This window comes from Anarhichas minor, unplaced genomic scaffold (assembly GCF_050575085.1).
Source record: "Anarhichas minor isolate MPS153535 unplaced genomic scaffold, ASM5057508v1 ptg000050l, whole genome shotgun sequence".
NCBI lineage: Eukaryota > Metazoa > Chordata > Actinopteri > Perciformes > Anarhichadidae > Anarhichas > Anarhichas minor.
In genome coordinates, this window is record NW_027466496.1 from 2,197,318 (window position 1) to 2,212,264 (window position 14,947).

Consider the following 14,947-nt stretch of genomic DNA (forward strand, 5'->3'; position numbering starts at 1 on the left):
AGGGATCTCGAGGTCTCATCTGGGTTGGCCAGCCATCAACTTCGAATTGACTCAAAAGACCTGACATGCAGTCATTGACATGGCCAAAAATGTTCATTAATCAATTACCTTTTCCATTCATCAGGATATACATTATAAATACAATGTAAATTGCACATCAAACAATTTGAGTACTGTTTTCTATCTTAACGCATCATTGCATTTACTTTTTAACTGTTCATGATGTTACAATCTCGTGTAACATATACTACGCAGACAGTAAGCATACAGTCCCTTCTCTAGGGACATTTTTAAAGCTTAAAAGATACTATGTTGGCAAAGAAAGAAGATATTTCTGTGATAAGAATTTATTACATTTTGAAAGCATCACACTTTTAAAATGGGCCTTACAGTAACTGTAAACCCACATCATCTCATCACTTATGAGACCTGACAGTTTATTTCACCCAAGCACAGACTACTAATCTGATTTCATGAAAGCAGACTTTAAATGTGAAGAAGCATACACGTGTATTCAATAGATCATTCCACGTTTGATTGTGGGTGAATTCAATATTTATTTCTGATAAACATCTCTGCTGTGACATTTTTTTGTGTCCACAGTATTCATTTCGGACCAGACGTCTCAGTGAATTACCCCCTTTTAAACCCAGGACATTAATAGTGACACCAAAGGTTATTCATTTAAGTTTTTCATAGTGCAACTATAGGTGTATATATGCAACTAAAACTTCATATTGATTCATGTATCATTACAAAAAAAAGTCTCTTCATTCTATTCCAAGCAACAACATACACATAAGGGTTATTTAAAAGATTGTTTCCATCAGAGGAACAAAGTGGAATTGTTTCATGTTCTGCACAAATCTATAAAGCTATTTAAACACATCAAAAGAAAAGTTAGGTGAAAAATGTTCCAAGGCACTTAGAATTACACGTGAAGGGAATTTACAGAACAACACATTAACAAAACTCATATATATAAATCAAACATTGACACATTAGATCCAGTTGGAAATCAAGACAGATTCAGTGGTTGAAAAGGCACGTTTCTGTCTCAAACAAATGGAGTAAAAAGCATATCCTAGCAAACGTTATGGGTTGCCATTCATCCATAAAGTGCATCACATAACCTTTTTTTCCAGGTCGAATGTGAGACGATTCGATAGAGCTGTGGTTGTTATACACTTCATTAACTCATCATCAAAGAGTGAAAACACACTACAAAATGTGAAACCACTGCCCTTCAAGTGTTTTATATGGCTTTTGGGCCTGGTGACACTCTTTTCTAATACCCGCACCCACCGACCCGCTATATGAGCCAATCTGCACCACCCGACCTGCAAATTAAGCGTTTATCAACCACCCGACCCGAACGCATACCGCCAACTTTATGCATTATAGTCGCAGAATTGTCAAGACTCTGGTCTGACTCGAGTGCCGCTGCTAACATACTCTTGCTAGTGTCTCAAGATTAGCTCATCCAGACGACAAAATGTTCTCGCCTACTCTTACAGGAATCTAGCATTGCAGATAGTTTTGGTTTTATGTGCAGAGGTCACAGTTCCTCATGATGTTACCCTCAGATGGCCCTGTCAAGAGGGATTATGTGCCGGTAGATGGTGGTTTCACCGTGTCTGTGGATAATCTGTGGATTACCGTTTTTCATGCCATTTTACCAGTACTTTAGACACCACAAACAAAAATTCCATTGACCTAAATTAGATGAAGATAGAGGCAGAAACCTTAGAAGTGGATATATTTAAAGATGCTTGCTGAGAACAGAATTCAATGCCTCCACACAGCTTTCAACACGGAGCCGGCTGAGCCTGCGGCTAGCAGCTAACGGTGCTATAAGCACGAAACAGCGCAGATGACGGCACCAGTGCTGAGAGAGCTAACAGTGTTTACCTAAAAGGGGAACGATCTGGGGCGGGGCGGCATTATCAGCGGTAATTGCCATATGAGCGCAATGCACAGCGGCGGCCATTACTTCGCCAGTGGGGAACAAAAGAGACTGGCGTCCACTAAAATGTATGTCGTAGTGACTCAGTGTCTGTTAACCGTGTTAACTGATGACTTTCAGCCAAGTCCGTCCTTGGTTACTCGTAGTAACTTACTTAAATGGTTGGTGTAGATAATAAACAAGTTAGTATATATTTGTTAATTGATTAAAGTAAAATTGAAGGCTATTACAAGGACATTAGGTTAGCTTAGTTGTCTTAAGCACACTAACCTTTGCTACGCTAGCTAAGCAGCGTTGACTTGGCTGATGTTACTTGTTTCACCACGTTAGACTAACATTAGGCAGCTGATAAGTGCAGGTTGTTCTCGACATCGTTGTTAAAAGTAAGTTAATACGGAAAGTAAACTTGAAAGTAGAACATTTTACACTTCCTAGGACAGCTTGCATGCGAGAGACGCCACCGTAGTAATGGTGACTTGTTCACTTCCGGTATTTCCCGGTTTTGTATATATTTTTTTTATCTTCACATTACAAATAGCTGTTTGCTGCTATGTTAATGCACTGAATTCTGTATATAGATAACCGTTAAAATCTATAGCAGATATGACCAAAACCTTCTGCAAGGCCACACACTCGTAGGGGTAAGTAGAAAATGTTTTGTTTTTTTGTTGAATGGGTGAACTGATCCCTCGTTGATACCCATGTTACAACATCTAGGTTGACCTCGAGGAAACTGATGCAAGTCCAGGCTCAGTCTACTCTATTAACAGGCAAGGTGCCAGAAGAGGTTTAGTGTTGTAAATATTTATGGACTTTCCTTAAATTGGCATAAGCAAACTGATGCATGTGTCAGGGGAATGACATTACATTCCTCTAAAAGCAACAATGGACCACATTTCCTTGTCTCTCTCTCTCTCAATAGAATACATTACAGATTTGATGTATGGTCTCTCACAGGACTTTAGTTCACCAGAAATCTTCCATGGCACTAACACATGGGGGAGCCGAGGCCTTTAGACGCAAACTGAAAGTGAAAACCCCAAGAAGTATCTAAAGGTCAGTCCATAGCCTCAATGGGAGTCAATGCCAGTACAAAGCAATGACATGGAAGTACATAAAGTTATCAATCCTCTGTGATACCCACCTGGTTACTGGTGCATATCCTGAGACATCTAATCTATCCAGACTTTTATTTATTCCTATAGTCGCATGGGGGGGGGGGGGGGGGGGGGGGGGGGGGGGGGAGGTGTTTCTCTGGTTTGAGAGGAGGGCCTCTCGTCACAAGTGATGTGCCACAACGCACGTCTGCAGAAACTGATGAGGTGATGGTTCAGGTTTTCTGTAGATTGTCATGACTGTGAATGTCTTTAAGTGATCTTTTTTTTTTTGGTCAAGAAGCCAAACTTTGGCTTTGTGACTGCAGGATCAAGTTGATTCAGACTGGCGGCCGCTGTACGAGGTTCAAAAGTAAACAGGAAGGATTGAAAAATCCCCACAAGACAGATCAACTTAGTTTTAGGTTTAAATAAGTGCAGCCATGTAATTCAAGATATAGTTCATATCTTGCACATGTTGAGTGAGGTCTTCAGGATGTCTTCTGTAGGGGCCAGCTAAAATATCCCATGACCCATTGTGTAGGGGGAAATATAAGTGAAACAGGCTGTTGCAGTATGAAGATGTTCCCTTTTAACATTTACACGGATCTTGAGATAACTGCTGCTTCAGATCCATCTCCAAGACTGAAAGGCCAAACAGCAGTAACAAAGTGGAAAGTGAAAAGAGGAAATTGGAGTTGTGGCGGGAGGAAGGAATGATAAGGTAAACGAGAGGCCAGAAAAACAAACAAGAAGTTATGGAATAGCACTCAAATATAATGAAGTAGGGGAGGAGGAAATGGAGGGAAGAGGAGGAGAGGGGGACCAGTGTTCATTGTTATTCTTCCAGCTTCTGGTGGTGAAGCTGAGTGACCTCAATGACCGGAGGAGAGGCGCTGAGTGGCGGACCACACCAACAGGCGGAGGATCGCAAAGGTTGGACCTCACATCTGCCACTAGAGATAAGGAGGTCACAGCAGAGGAAACAAATTCAGTAATTGACCTATTCAACTCAAATGCTATGCAACATGAGAGCTGTACACCTCAGACAACATGAAGCCAGACAGACAGAGAGGATCAAAGAGGAAACATACAGTGGAGGAGAGATGCTAATACAGCCCAACTTAGGAGCCATCCTTGGAAGGAGACGCATACTGTAGGGACGTGTTATTAATGCCACGACAACAGCAAGTTACAGGTCGACTGAAAACACAGCAAGGAGACAGGTTTTTACTTCGGATCCTCTTCCATCTCACACTGCATGACATATAACCAGGAGATGTCTGTGTACAGAACTCCACACTGTTTGTGACTAGCCGACTAGCCATGTGTTGAATACATTACTACTAGACAGCTCAAACAGATGGTATAGTCCGTTTTACACATGCTGATTCAAAAGGCAGAATGAGAAGGATTTGTCGGTTTGTGGACGAGCAGGTAGAAGCCAGCCCCAGATTCACTCTTGTTTTGGAACGAGCTTTATCCACTTGCCTTGCTTATTTCCGGCCTTTTTTTTTTTTATAGCTCAGAAACATCCCCAACAGAGCAAAATAAGAAAATCCTGACAGTGTGCAGGGTATCTGCAGATACAACACAACACACTTGTAATGGGTCATAAGTGATGATTGAGAGGGATTATGTTTGGATGAGAACATTTCATTTTCTCACCCCACTCATTCTGCCTTCAATTAAGGGATTTCCCCTGCATGTCATGAAACCAGATGATGAGAGGAAGAAGCAAGACCTGAAATCCAACAACCTACAATGCCCACATAGTGAGCATACATCACCGTGTGAAAGAGAGGCGCTAACAGCACGTGTTAGTCAAATATGATGCAGGGGAGCAGTGTGGCACAGCCAAAAGGTTCACAGAGCACAGACCACGGCAGTACAATGGATAGACGCCACGGTTGGGAACAAATCATTTTCAGGACAGTTAAATTCAAAAAGGGGAAATACTACGAAAAACTTCACTTTAGTGTCTATTTTAAAATGTATTTTGTGGCCTGAAGCCCTGTTGTCCTTATAAATAACAAGAACCTTTGTAGCAAAAAACATCTTTCTTTCAAGGTTCAAAGTTTAAAGGGACATTTTGACACATTAAATGTGGATGTCAAATCAGTGTTGATAGTAAATGTAGTCAATTGAAGCAGTACATTCCTCAATGCGTGTTATATTGACCCAGAGTTTGCGGTTTAAAAAAAAAATCCCTTCCTGCATTTGATGCGACAGCTGAAATATGTGAGGATGTTATGGACGAGGACACATTTTACAGTGTTTTTGATGAATCGGATATTCAGGCTGCAGCGGGGATCACACTGAGGAATTAATTGCTTTAATTGACTACATTTACCATGAGCACTGATTGTGATATCCACCTATAAGGTGCCAAATTTCCCTTCAAGACAATTTGTGTAAGAGAAGGTAAGATCTTTTCCTGAAAGTGAAATGACCCCAACCTTGATAAACATCCAATCACATAAAAGATAGGTTCATATTTTTTTCCAATGGAAATCTCAATACAATGCTCACATGTCATATACAGTATATATGGCCAGTGTGGATATTAGGAACAATAAGAGCAACAATTAACTGCACATATGGCATACGAGCATGGTATTAAGACAAGATGTGAAAATAATAGAAACCTGTTCTTTTGCATCCTGATACCACGGAGAAAGGACACGTCCATTCAAGTTAACAGTGGGATGCAGGTTACTGAGAAGAAGAATGTGACAAGACAGTATGCCCGTGTAGTGTCAGCCTGAGCTGGTATACAGTATAAAGTACCTCACATGTTATGGGACTCGTTTTTTTTCAGATTGGGGCAGCACTGCTGTGAAATGTGAAGGTCGAAAAAACACAAGAAGGGAAGGGAAACATTTATTTTTTTTAAAAGCACACTAACAGGTGTGATTATGATGAAAATAATAATAATAATGGTATTCATATTTTCACTTTCAAAATCAATGGTATCTTTGCAGACGTACATGCCAACAAATCATTTATTTAAAGAACAGATCAGAGACTGATGTGTTGATACAGCCATGTGCAAAGGTTTGTCATTTAGGCCCAAAATTATTAAAGGACAGTTTGGGTTTTGCATTTCTTGACATTAAAAAGCCAGTTACAAATTGGATCAATTACTGGAAATGACCACTGATATCTGGGAATCATGTGGGGATAAAGATACTAGGACATTGGATATCCCGTCAATGGGCAATAAAAAATAATGGGCAATAAAAATATCTAAAGTAACCTTCATAGTGCTTTATAATGGATCTGTATGTCCGTAGCAATTGGGATTATTTTGTGGTAAGGACTAATAAATCAATGCAGTGCAAAAAAAGGAAGCTTATAGTTAGTGATGAATCAAAAGAATTGTGATTGGATTAGTGTATCATTTTTAAGATGAGAGGCGGAACTTTTGACGGGTAAATTTGAACGTTTAACAGGAGTATTCTCAGATCAGATTACATCATTTTGAGATAAAGTGCTTAAATATTACACAGTTAGGAGGCTTATCAATTAGACCAGCAGGCCCAGGACTCATAACAGGACCAGTATTACTGAACATAACCTGGTATTATGTAAGATAGTAAAAGTCTTGCATTTGCATGTATCTAAGCGTATGTGTAGCAATAACAGCATTTTTTTTTTAAAATCAGGACTTTTACTTGTCGCGCAGTATTCTTTCCATTGTGGTATTGCTACTTCTGCTAAGGAAATTAGAATACTTTTCCAACTATAGGTCGAAGCAGAGCACAGGGTTTAAATGCATCTGTCTTCTTGTGCCTATTTCCTCCTATGTCATTTGATTAGGTAGTAGAGAAAAGTGCACACTGCTTAGGACCGGCCAATCAAGTTCACCACGGTAGATAGTCAATAAGCCATGGTTTAACTGAAGGCAGATCCATGCCTTTGTTTACACATGCTTTACTTCATATTTAGTAAGAAGCCTACAGCTTTTTCACCTGCTCCCTTTTACCATGTTCATTTGGTGTTAGAGGATGTGTTGAATTTCGGTTTCACATTAAGTGCTTCCTGTGGTTAACGGGGCGTAATCCCTTTACTTCCCTGAAAGGCTTTTTCTGGAAACATCTTCAGGAATAGTGGAGTTTCATCAGCAGCAGCTTAGCCCCAAAAAAAAACACAAGTGCAACAGTAGAACTCACCAGAAAATAATGTATACTCATCATAATCACTGTAGTTACTGTGCGTGTGTAACATGGAAGAAAATGGATTTGAAACTTAACAGTCACGGGAGGAAAACACGAGCGAAACGGGAGACGTGGGCTTTAGAGACATGTGTATTTGTACAAGCAAAGGTCACAGTGCATGGACGCTCCCATAGGGTGATTGATGCAGCATTCAACCGTTGACCAGTTAACTGTGCCCTCGACTCCTGAGCCACTTCCTAAAGCATTAGAACATATATTTTGGGGCTCTCTTTTTGTGGCAGAAAAACACCAAATGGGGAATATCACTGGGCATCATTTGCTCTGTGTAATAGAACCAACCGGAGAATGGGATGGTGGGATTCACTTGAGAATGGGGCCGTGTGAGTTGTGTTTGGTCTCTACATTTGTGGAGTTTTCTGGCGCTGCACTCATGAATCTCATTCACTACTGCGTGTGGTGTGTGTGTGTGTGCGTGTCCATTACCCAGTGTCGTCAAGCACATCCTGATCAGCCTCTGCAGCGGACGACTCCACATCTGCACTGCTCTCGCTGCCCTGAGCTGACAGATCGCACAGAGACTCGGGGCTCACACACTCGCCACTGGGACGGACAGAGACACACAGAACCAGGTGGTTTTTATTGACTTAGTTACCACGTTTGATGCTATTTTAGAACTTGCGTGTGGACCTCAACGACCACCTCCCTCTGCCTAAGAAGCAGCACATGGTGTGAACCACATGTGCGCCGCTTGTATGTCATTTTTTGTCTTTTGTAGTTTGTACTTTGTTACAACCCTGATTCCCGTTTCTTGTATTGTATTGTATGCGTGTGTGTGTGTGTCTACTGACTTGATATGCTTCTGCAGTAGCAGGAGGGCTTGCTCCCTCTCCTGCAACCTCCTCTTCAGGGAGGCGATCTCCTTCTGCTTCTCGAGCAGCTCCTTCTGGAGACGATAGTTGCTCTCCTCCAGAGTCTCACAGAACGCCTGGAGGGAGGCAGTGACGGAGAAAAGATGAACAGAAAATATTTGTTAGGAACAAGGATTGGCGGGCAAATCCTGACAAGCAACAGAGGAGATGACGGGGATAACATTTCTGCATGCAGGATACCTCAACATGGCAGACTCTAAAGCCACTTGTTGAATCTAACAAGTGAAACATGTTCATTGCCTGCTGTGATGTGAGTGAGTTCAAGTCACTTCATATGATATCCCTGGAAAGTGTAGGGCTGGGTATCGTTTTTATTGCTCAAATACATATAAATAATAGAAAGCTTTGTATTTACTGTAGTCTTACGACACACACAGAGGAAAAGAGATCTCAAACGGTGATAGGTCAGTCCTAATAGCTCAATAAAACACAATAAAGACAATAAAAACACTGGTGACAGCAGAAATGGATATGGCAGCAAATTAAGATGTATAAAAAAGGTCACTTTACAAGAGCTCTCAGGGCCACAACCTTTTTATACCTTTCTCTTTCCAAAGATTCCATCTTAATGTATTTATTTCTGTCTTCTGATCTGCAGTTGGGTGTTTCTTTTCATATCTAATCTAAAATTAAATAATGTGGTCAAGTAAATATCTAAGAGTCTGAAGAAAAACTAAGTGTGAACTTTAGAGTAGTCTTGGTTTCTATACATCCTGCGACGGACAAAACATGGTCGGTTCTCAAAGCTACTGTATCAATGATCAATACTCTTTAAAGGGCCTTGAAATGACACGGATAACATACACTACATGAGCTAACGTGATGTCACATGCGTATGCACACTTACTCTGCTCTCCTCCAGACTATCAAAAGGCCCAGGTGGGTCATCCAGACACAGAAACTCTCTCACTGCCAGGCTGTTGAGGAGAACAAATGAGGTGACATGAATATATGTGTGTGTGTGTGTGTGTCTGTGGTTGTTGTTAATGAACGGACCGGTGTGCTCAGTAATACAATAAAAAAAAGCTTAAATAAAATTGAAGGGTTCATCAACTATCAGATGACCACGTCGTTTACACAAAAAGGCAAAAATAATTCCATTTTAACAAAAGACACTGCATAATCATGTGACATACCAGTTGGCGATGTCCTTGTGTGCCACCAGGTTTTGCAAAAAAGCCTGTAGTCCCAACTGTCTGTCTTCCAGGAAGTCGCTGTCATAGTTGTCTTTGAACCACCGCTTGGGAGGAAGCGAGAGGCGGAAGCCGGGGAACATCTCCTTCAGCTAGAAGACACACAAACACACACTTATCACATGGTCTCTCTCAAAGAGTTAGTCACAGCCGTTATTGTGAAAGAATACTTTACAGTTGAGGACAATGTGAGGTAAGAGTGGCAAAGAGAAATAGTACATGCTGCTGCTCCCTGAAGCACTCGCGCCACACTTCTGCATTACATGCTGGGATCAACTTGTGAAGTCTGCTGTCCTCCAACCCGTTTCCCTCATCAAATAATTTGCATGTTATCTCGGTTTGGTTTGAACACGATTCAAGTCTTATGTCACATGCAAAACACTTACAGAGAAGTTCATAGTTTTTTGTAAAACAAGCGGATGGATAGATCTGTGAGAAAAAAAAAAGCTAAGAGCAGCAAATAAAATCAGCATGCCAGATATTTAGCTGGTACCCTTCAGCACTGAGCTCCAGGTGCCCCTCGGTGTGTCTCTACCACCTTCTTTTTTTCTCTATTGAATGCATGAGTGTAGAGACGGTGCTCAACAGCAAATAAGATGTGCAGGGCGCTGTGATTCAGTGTGGAGGAAGAGAAATCGCATCATTACACCAAATTGTTACAAAACCTAGGAGGTATGCCTCCACCAACCAGTCAAAATGCAGTTTAGAGACATATCTGTACTAAATGTCATCACTTTATCATTTTATCCTATTAGCTATTTTTGTGAAATTGGCATAATTAGCATATAAATTATTGAGTTTTGGTCGAAAACATGTTTTGTCAGGTCACAGTTATTTTGACCATCGACCACCAAAATCTAACCAGCACACGCCTCTGGCCACGGCTGTCGCCTGGTGCGGAGGCTGTTTCAACTGTGTCGCAAACATGCGTCGACGCCTCTGGAGAACTCTGACGTAAATTACATTGGCATGGCATTCTCTGCTCGAGAACCGCTCCCACAGTCTCGGGAGCAGAGAAAGAAAGACATTCATTCCCTCTACTGATAACCCTTGCATCAACCTCCTGCCACATTATGAGATACGACCCTGACGGGAGGAACTGTTGCTTACGCGCCAAACCACACAGCTTCTGGAAGTACTGCTCAGTGTGCGTGTGCAATGTTTGACATGAAAACTCAAACTTGTCACAATGCCATTATAAATGAACCCCTTGAAAAATGACCAATTGCTGCCTTTGATAAGAACTAGGGCTGACCTCTTCTGCTCATTGTCCTGTGCGGACTGCCTCAGCTGGAGCCTTCAAAGTTAATCACGCCTATTTCCATCGCGATTTACTAAATCCTCAAAACAGATGTAGGCGGTATAGTGGAAGGCGGAATTTTTTTTTATGTGGTCAACTTTGGGAGATACTGTATTGAGAAGAGGCCCTGATGTCAGTTTGCTCAGCAGGAGGTGGGTTCAGTGTCTATGTACACATTGTTGTCTTCACTTGGCAGCCTGAGCCATCTGCACAAACGTACAGTAAAACAATGTTGGGTGAGGTTCCACACCACTAAACACGCAATGGTTGATTCCGGCAGTGTGAAGACCGTGCCGCATGCCGAAAACCGGATCAATCATGTGTTCCATGCCTCGTTTAGCTTAATTACGTGTGCATGTTTGGCTGTGTGCACAGAGGGCAAGTCCTCTTCAATAACTTCTAGATAAATGCACAAAGGAATATCATCCACATGTTTGTGCAGACGTGCCACATTGATGGATGCACCTGATGCTGAAACATTTCCTGTCATTTGAATGTATGAATGAGGCCTCAAAAATGACAGTAGGTGGATGACAAAAGACCATTTATCATGGACATTACAGCTGCCTTTTGCGGGAAAAGTCACAAGAACGCTAGAGAAGTCCCCCCTGCCCATCCTTACCTCTTCCTCCTAACCAGGTGGATCCCATTTCCTGTGTTTCCATTCTTCTTGCCTGGGGTTACTGAATTACTGCATTTCAGTTATAGATTTAATCGCTATTTTACAACCCTATAAAAATAGGTTTTGCTTGTTTGTTGCAGATATTTAACATCATTGTTTTTTTTCTGTTGCGGGCTCCTTTTTTTTCATACAGTATTATCACATGGCATCACATCCCCGTCTGCTGGCAATATTTCCCCCCCTTTTATAATCTGTGACAAAACGATCCATCCCGAAACCACGAGAGACCTGTTCCCTAGTTGGCTCGGCCCTGTTGGCCATTTGGGAACAGAAGGCTTCTTTGTGTAGCTTTAATCACTTCCACAGTGCACTCAAAAACAAAAGAAAGTACGCTGAAAGCAATTCTTTGATGGTCATAAACAGCTTCCGCAAGCAGATGATCACTAAATGAAGCTTCAGATAGGCCTGAGATTTGGGACTGCCCGTACTTTGCACACACATGTGCGTATGTACATAGAACACACCCAAACACACCTTGTCGTTGAGTCTGGAGAAGTCTGTGTACCTTCTAAAAACAACCCAGCTCTCATCGGGAGTCTTCCTGACCAGGACCTTGAATACCTGCAGCAGAGATAAGACAATACACGTGAACTTAAAGCCACATATTATTAAGTAATTGTTGACATTTGACCTTTAATCTCTAGTATTCCTCATGCTGTGTGTTTGTCCTCAGTGAGCATATCTGGTCTCTTTAACCTACATGTCAATATAGGCTAAATAACACAGCATTTCAAATGTAATCAGAGCACTTAGCTGGAAAGTTATGCCACAGATAGACAAGTTCAAAAAGGTTGTCATGACAAGCCCATTTTCTGCTTTCATACCGTGAACTTGGCCCTCTCCTCCATGACCTCATACCCCAGCAAAGTGGGGGTAAAGGGCCTCTCCTCGCCTTGCTGGCTCCCAGCAGGATCCGAAATGGAGCGTGGACAGCTGGAGTACTCGATGGAGGGCTCCAGAGTCCCGTTCACCCTGGCCAGTGTCACAGGGCTGAAGAGGGGTGGTGGTGTCCTGCTCCGACCGCCACTGTCCATGCCGCGGGATTGCCGCCGGGAACCTAATCCTCCGCATCCTCTTCCATGGTCCTCCCCGGCCAAGATGCTGGAGACGCTGCCTAGTGACGAGGCTCGCTGTGGCCGCCTGAGCTTGCTGCTACCTGCTGACAAGGCTCTGTCAAACGGCACGGGGACAGGCACAAAGGGTGATGCCATCTTCCTGAGCTTTGTCCTCCTGCCCTGCCACCGCAGTAGTCAACCAGGCTCTTCACACGGACCTGGCTTTGCTTCAGTGGAAGCTGTGCAATAATGAAGTGAAGCAGTGATGCTCACCGTGGGGGGGCTGACAACGACTCCGAGTACCCTGCACCAAGAAAAAGAAGAGAATAATCCTTATTCCTTTTATTCATCATGATCAAAATGGACTATAAGCCTCCCTAAATACAGGCGGCAAAAATGGGATCTTGAGATTTTCCTTAAACTTCCACCAATGTAGCATAATCTGTCAGCAAACGTTATCCTTAAATGAGGGTGCCAGACTGTGAGGGCAGATGAATTATTGACATGAGCCACATATCATTCATAATTCATGGATTTGTGCATTATTTGTAAAATGCATGATGGGAAAGGGCCTGTGAAGATCTGTAGATAATTATAGTGAGTCAGATCCTCTCGTCCACTTATTCTCATAGCAGCCTGATTGATCCTAGCAAATGCTGCAAAAAGCCACGAGGAGATGAAAGTAAAGAGGAACCTGCAGATATTGATTTCAGCTCAGCCTGAGAGACTGTTGGCTACCTGTCAAACCTGTTTGGATTAATCCAGCATCAGTGGCGCTTACAGAGACCAGCCCTGTGCCTCTGTGTGATTATCTTAATAATTACACGTTAGTACTACACATTGCAATGGGTGTATGGGATGTTAAAATACATATTTCAATGTAAATGTAAGGCCAGAGGACAAAAGAAGAAAAAAAAACAGATGGAAACATTACAGAAGAAAGGCACAAAGGAAGAATTGGTTAAGTTAACAAAATGACACTGTTGATATTTAGGCTGCTTACTCTTGACTATATCTATTTTGGTGCGCTTAGGAAACATGTAGAACGAGCTGAGACTAGAGCCAGCATGACTACAGAACGATGGCTGGCAAATATCCTGCTTTAACCAACGTTATACTTTTATGTCACGTTTCTTAAGTCAAGCGGCCAATGATGTAGCTAGCGTTTGGTAGGCAAAGTTAGCACGCGAGCTAACCTGAGAGCAATAGATGACGTATTTTTACTGAGGAGCACGACATCCATTAACAAAATGTGGCAATGTACAAATACCGAATAGGAAGTAACCACCAAGCAAAGCAGCTGCAGCAGCTGCAGCTACCGTTAGCTAGTTATAGTTGCTTACAATTCACATCGGTACAAAGTAGGTTTACTACAAATAAAGGGGCTGCTTATAATATTAGTTGCATGCCAAATGGAGTAGAAATTCCTAACAGTTGGTCAAAAGTTGTCTTCTATTTTCTACAAGGTATTGTGACAATAATACACAAGGTAACTCTAAATCGATAACATTTTGGACGGCGTTGGCTGTGTGCTCCATACCAGTGGAAGGACCCTGTGATTCAAGGCTATCACGTTACCCTCAAGTTAGCTCGTGAGCTAGGACGGGCAGCCGGTGTGGACAAAGATGACGCATGATGACAACGATGTTCGCTTACCAGGAAGCCAGTATCCGTCCCCTTCAGAACAGCATTTTTAAACGTATAAAGCCCGAGGTCTGGTTGTTCTGTTGCTGTTATTCCACTGCACTATCTCCTCCCCTCCCCTGTTCATGTTACCTCGGTTAAATTCGGACCAAGACAGTTGCAGTGCGCCAAGGTAACCAGGTGGGGGCGCTGTAGCATAAATAATATTGAAATGATGCCAGTATCCGTCTTTCTGTGAAGTAGTCAGACGATTCCTTGCTGGATAAAGTCCAGTCTGACCCAAAATGCTACAAATCCCAATGGTTTATCCCTACAATTTATACAGTTTTTTTCATAAAATCAAATACATTCAACTCACTAGATCATAACAATATTTCCTTCCTAAAATTAAAATCTGTTGTCATCTAATGGGAACAATATTGGCATTAGAGGAAGCAGTGAAATGCAAACTAAATCACATAACATGATCAGATTATGCAGAACCTTCTAAGCAAATGGAGGCCAGCAGTGTGACTTCACTGGTTTGCATGTCTTTAACCCCAGTACTCCCTCATTCTACTTTTGGCAAACTTACTAAAACAATTTGAAACTGATTTTTTATCGATGCATCTCTAAATTTACAAAATGCAAAACAATACAACCACAAACGTGTGCGTGCACATATTAAAAAAATTCAAGCAGCCTTATATTTTGTGAGCCACAGGTGAATAGTACCAACATTATATGAGAAATATCTGATAAGAAACTGCACCTGAATTAATAACCCAAAGATCTTTGTCATTGACGCCAAATAATGTCCCACTGTCAGCATCTCAAGTATACTTTACTTTTCTAGCCTTTAACAAAGAACAATTTGAACTCTATTCTGTGATGCCACAACATCCGCACCTGGAATGATAGCAG

General features: G+C 42.0%; 1 protein-coding gene across 10 annotated transcripts; it reads right to left on the reverse strand.

Moving 5' to 3' along the window:
- Window positions 1–331: 331 nt before the first annotated feature.
- snx16 (sorting nexin 16) lies at window positions 332–14,198 on the reverse strand. 10 transcript variants are annotated; one of them, XR_012959416.1, is made up of 11 exons: window positions 14,057–14,198; window positions 12,170–12,704; window positions 11,820–11,906; window positions 9,307–9,455; window positions 9,018–9,087; window positions 8,090–8,226; window positions 7,725–7,841; window positions 7,049–7,193; window positions 5,856–5,896; window positions 5,709–5,778; window positions 332–4,016 (listed from the first exon to the last, which is right to left on the reverse strand). XR_012959416.1 is itself a non-coding variant. In XM_076112504.1 (9 exons), the coding sequence occupies exons 2-8, from the start codon at window positions 12,554–12,556 to the stop codon at window positions 5,878–5,880; spliced, it is 966 nt and encodes a 321-aa protein (XP_075968619.1). In that variant the 5' UTR covers window positions 12,557–12,704; window positions 14,057–14,198; the 3' UTR covers window positions 332–4,016; window positions 5,856–5,877. The 10 variants fall into 10 exon arrangements, 6 of the variants coding, with proteins under 6 accessions (XP_075968619.1, XP_075968618.1, XP_075968615.1 ...); XR_012959414.1 differs by lacking the exon at window positions 7,049–7,193; XR_012959417.1 differs by lacking the exon at window positions 5,709–5,778 and having other exon boundaries at window positions 3,943–4,016; window positions 5,851–5,896.
- Window positions 14,199–14,947: the final 749 nt, after the last annotated feature.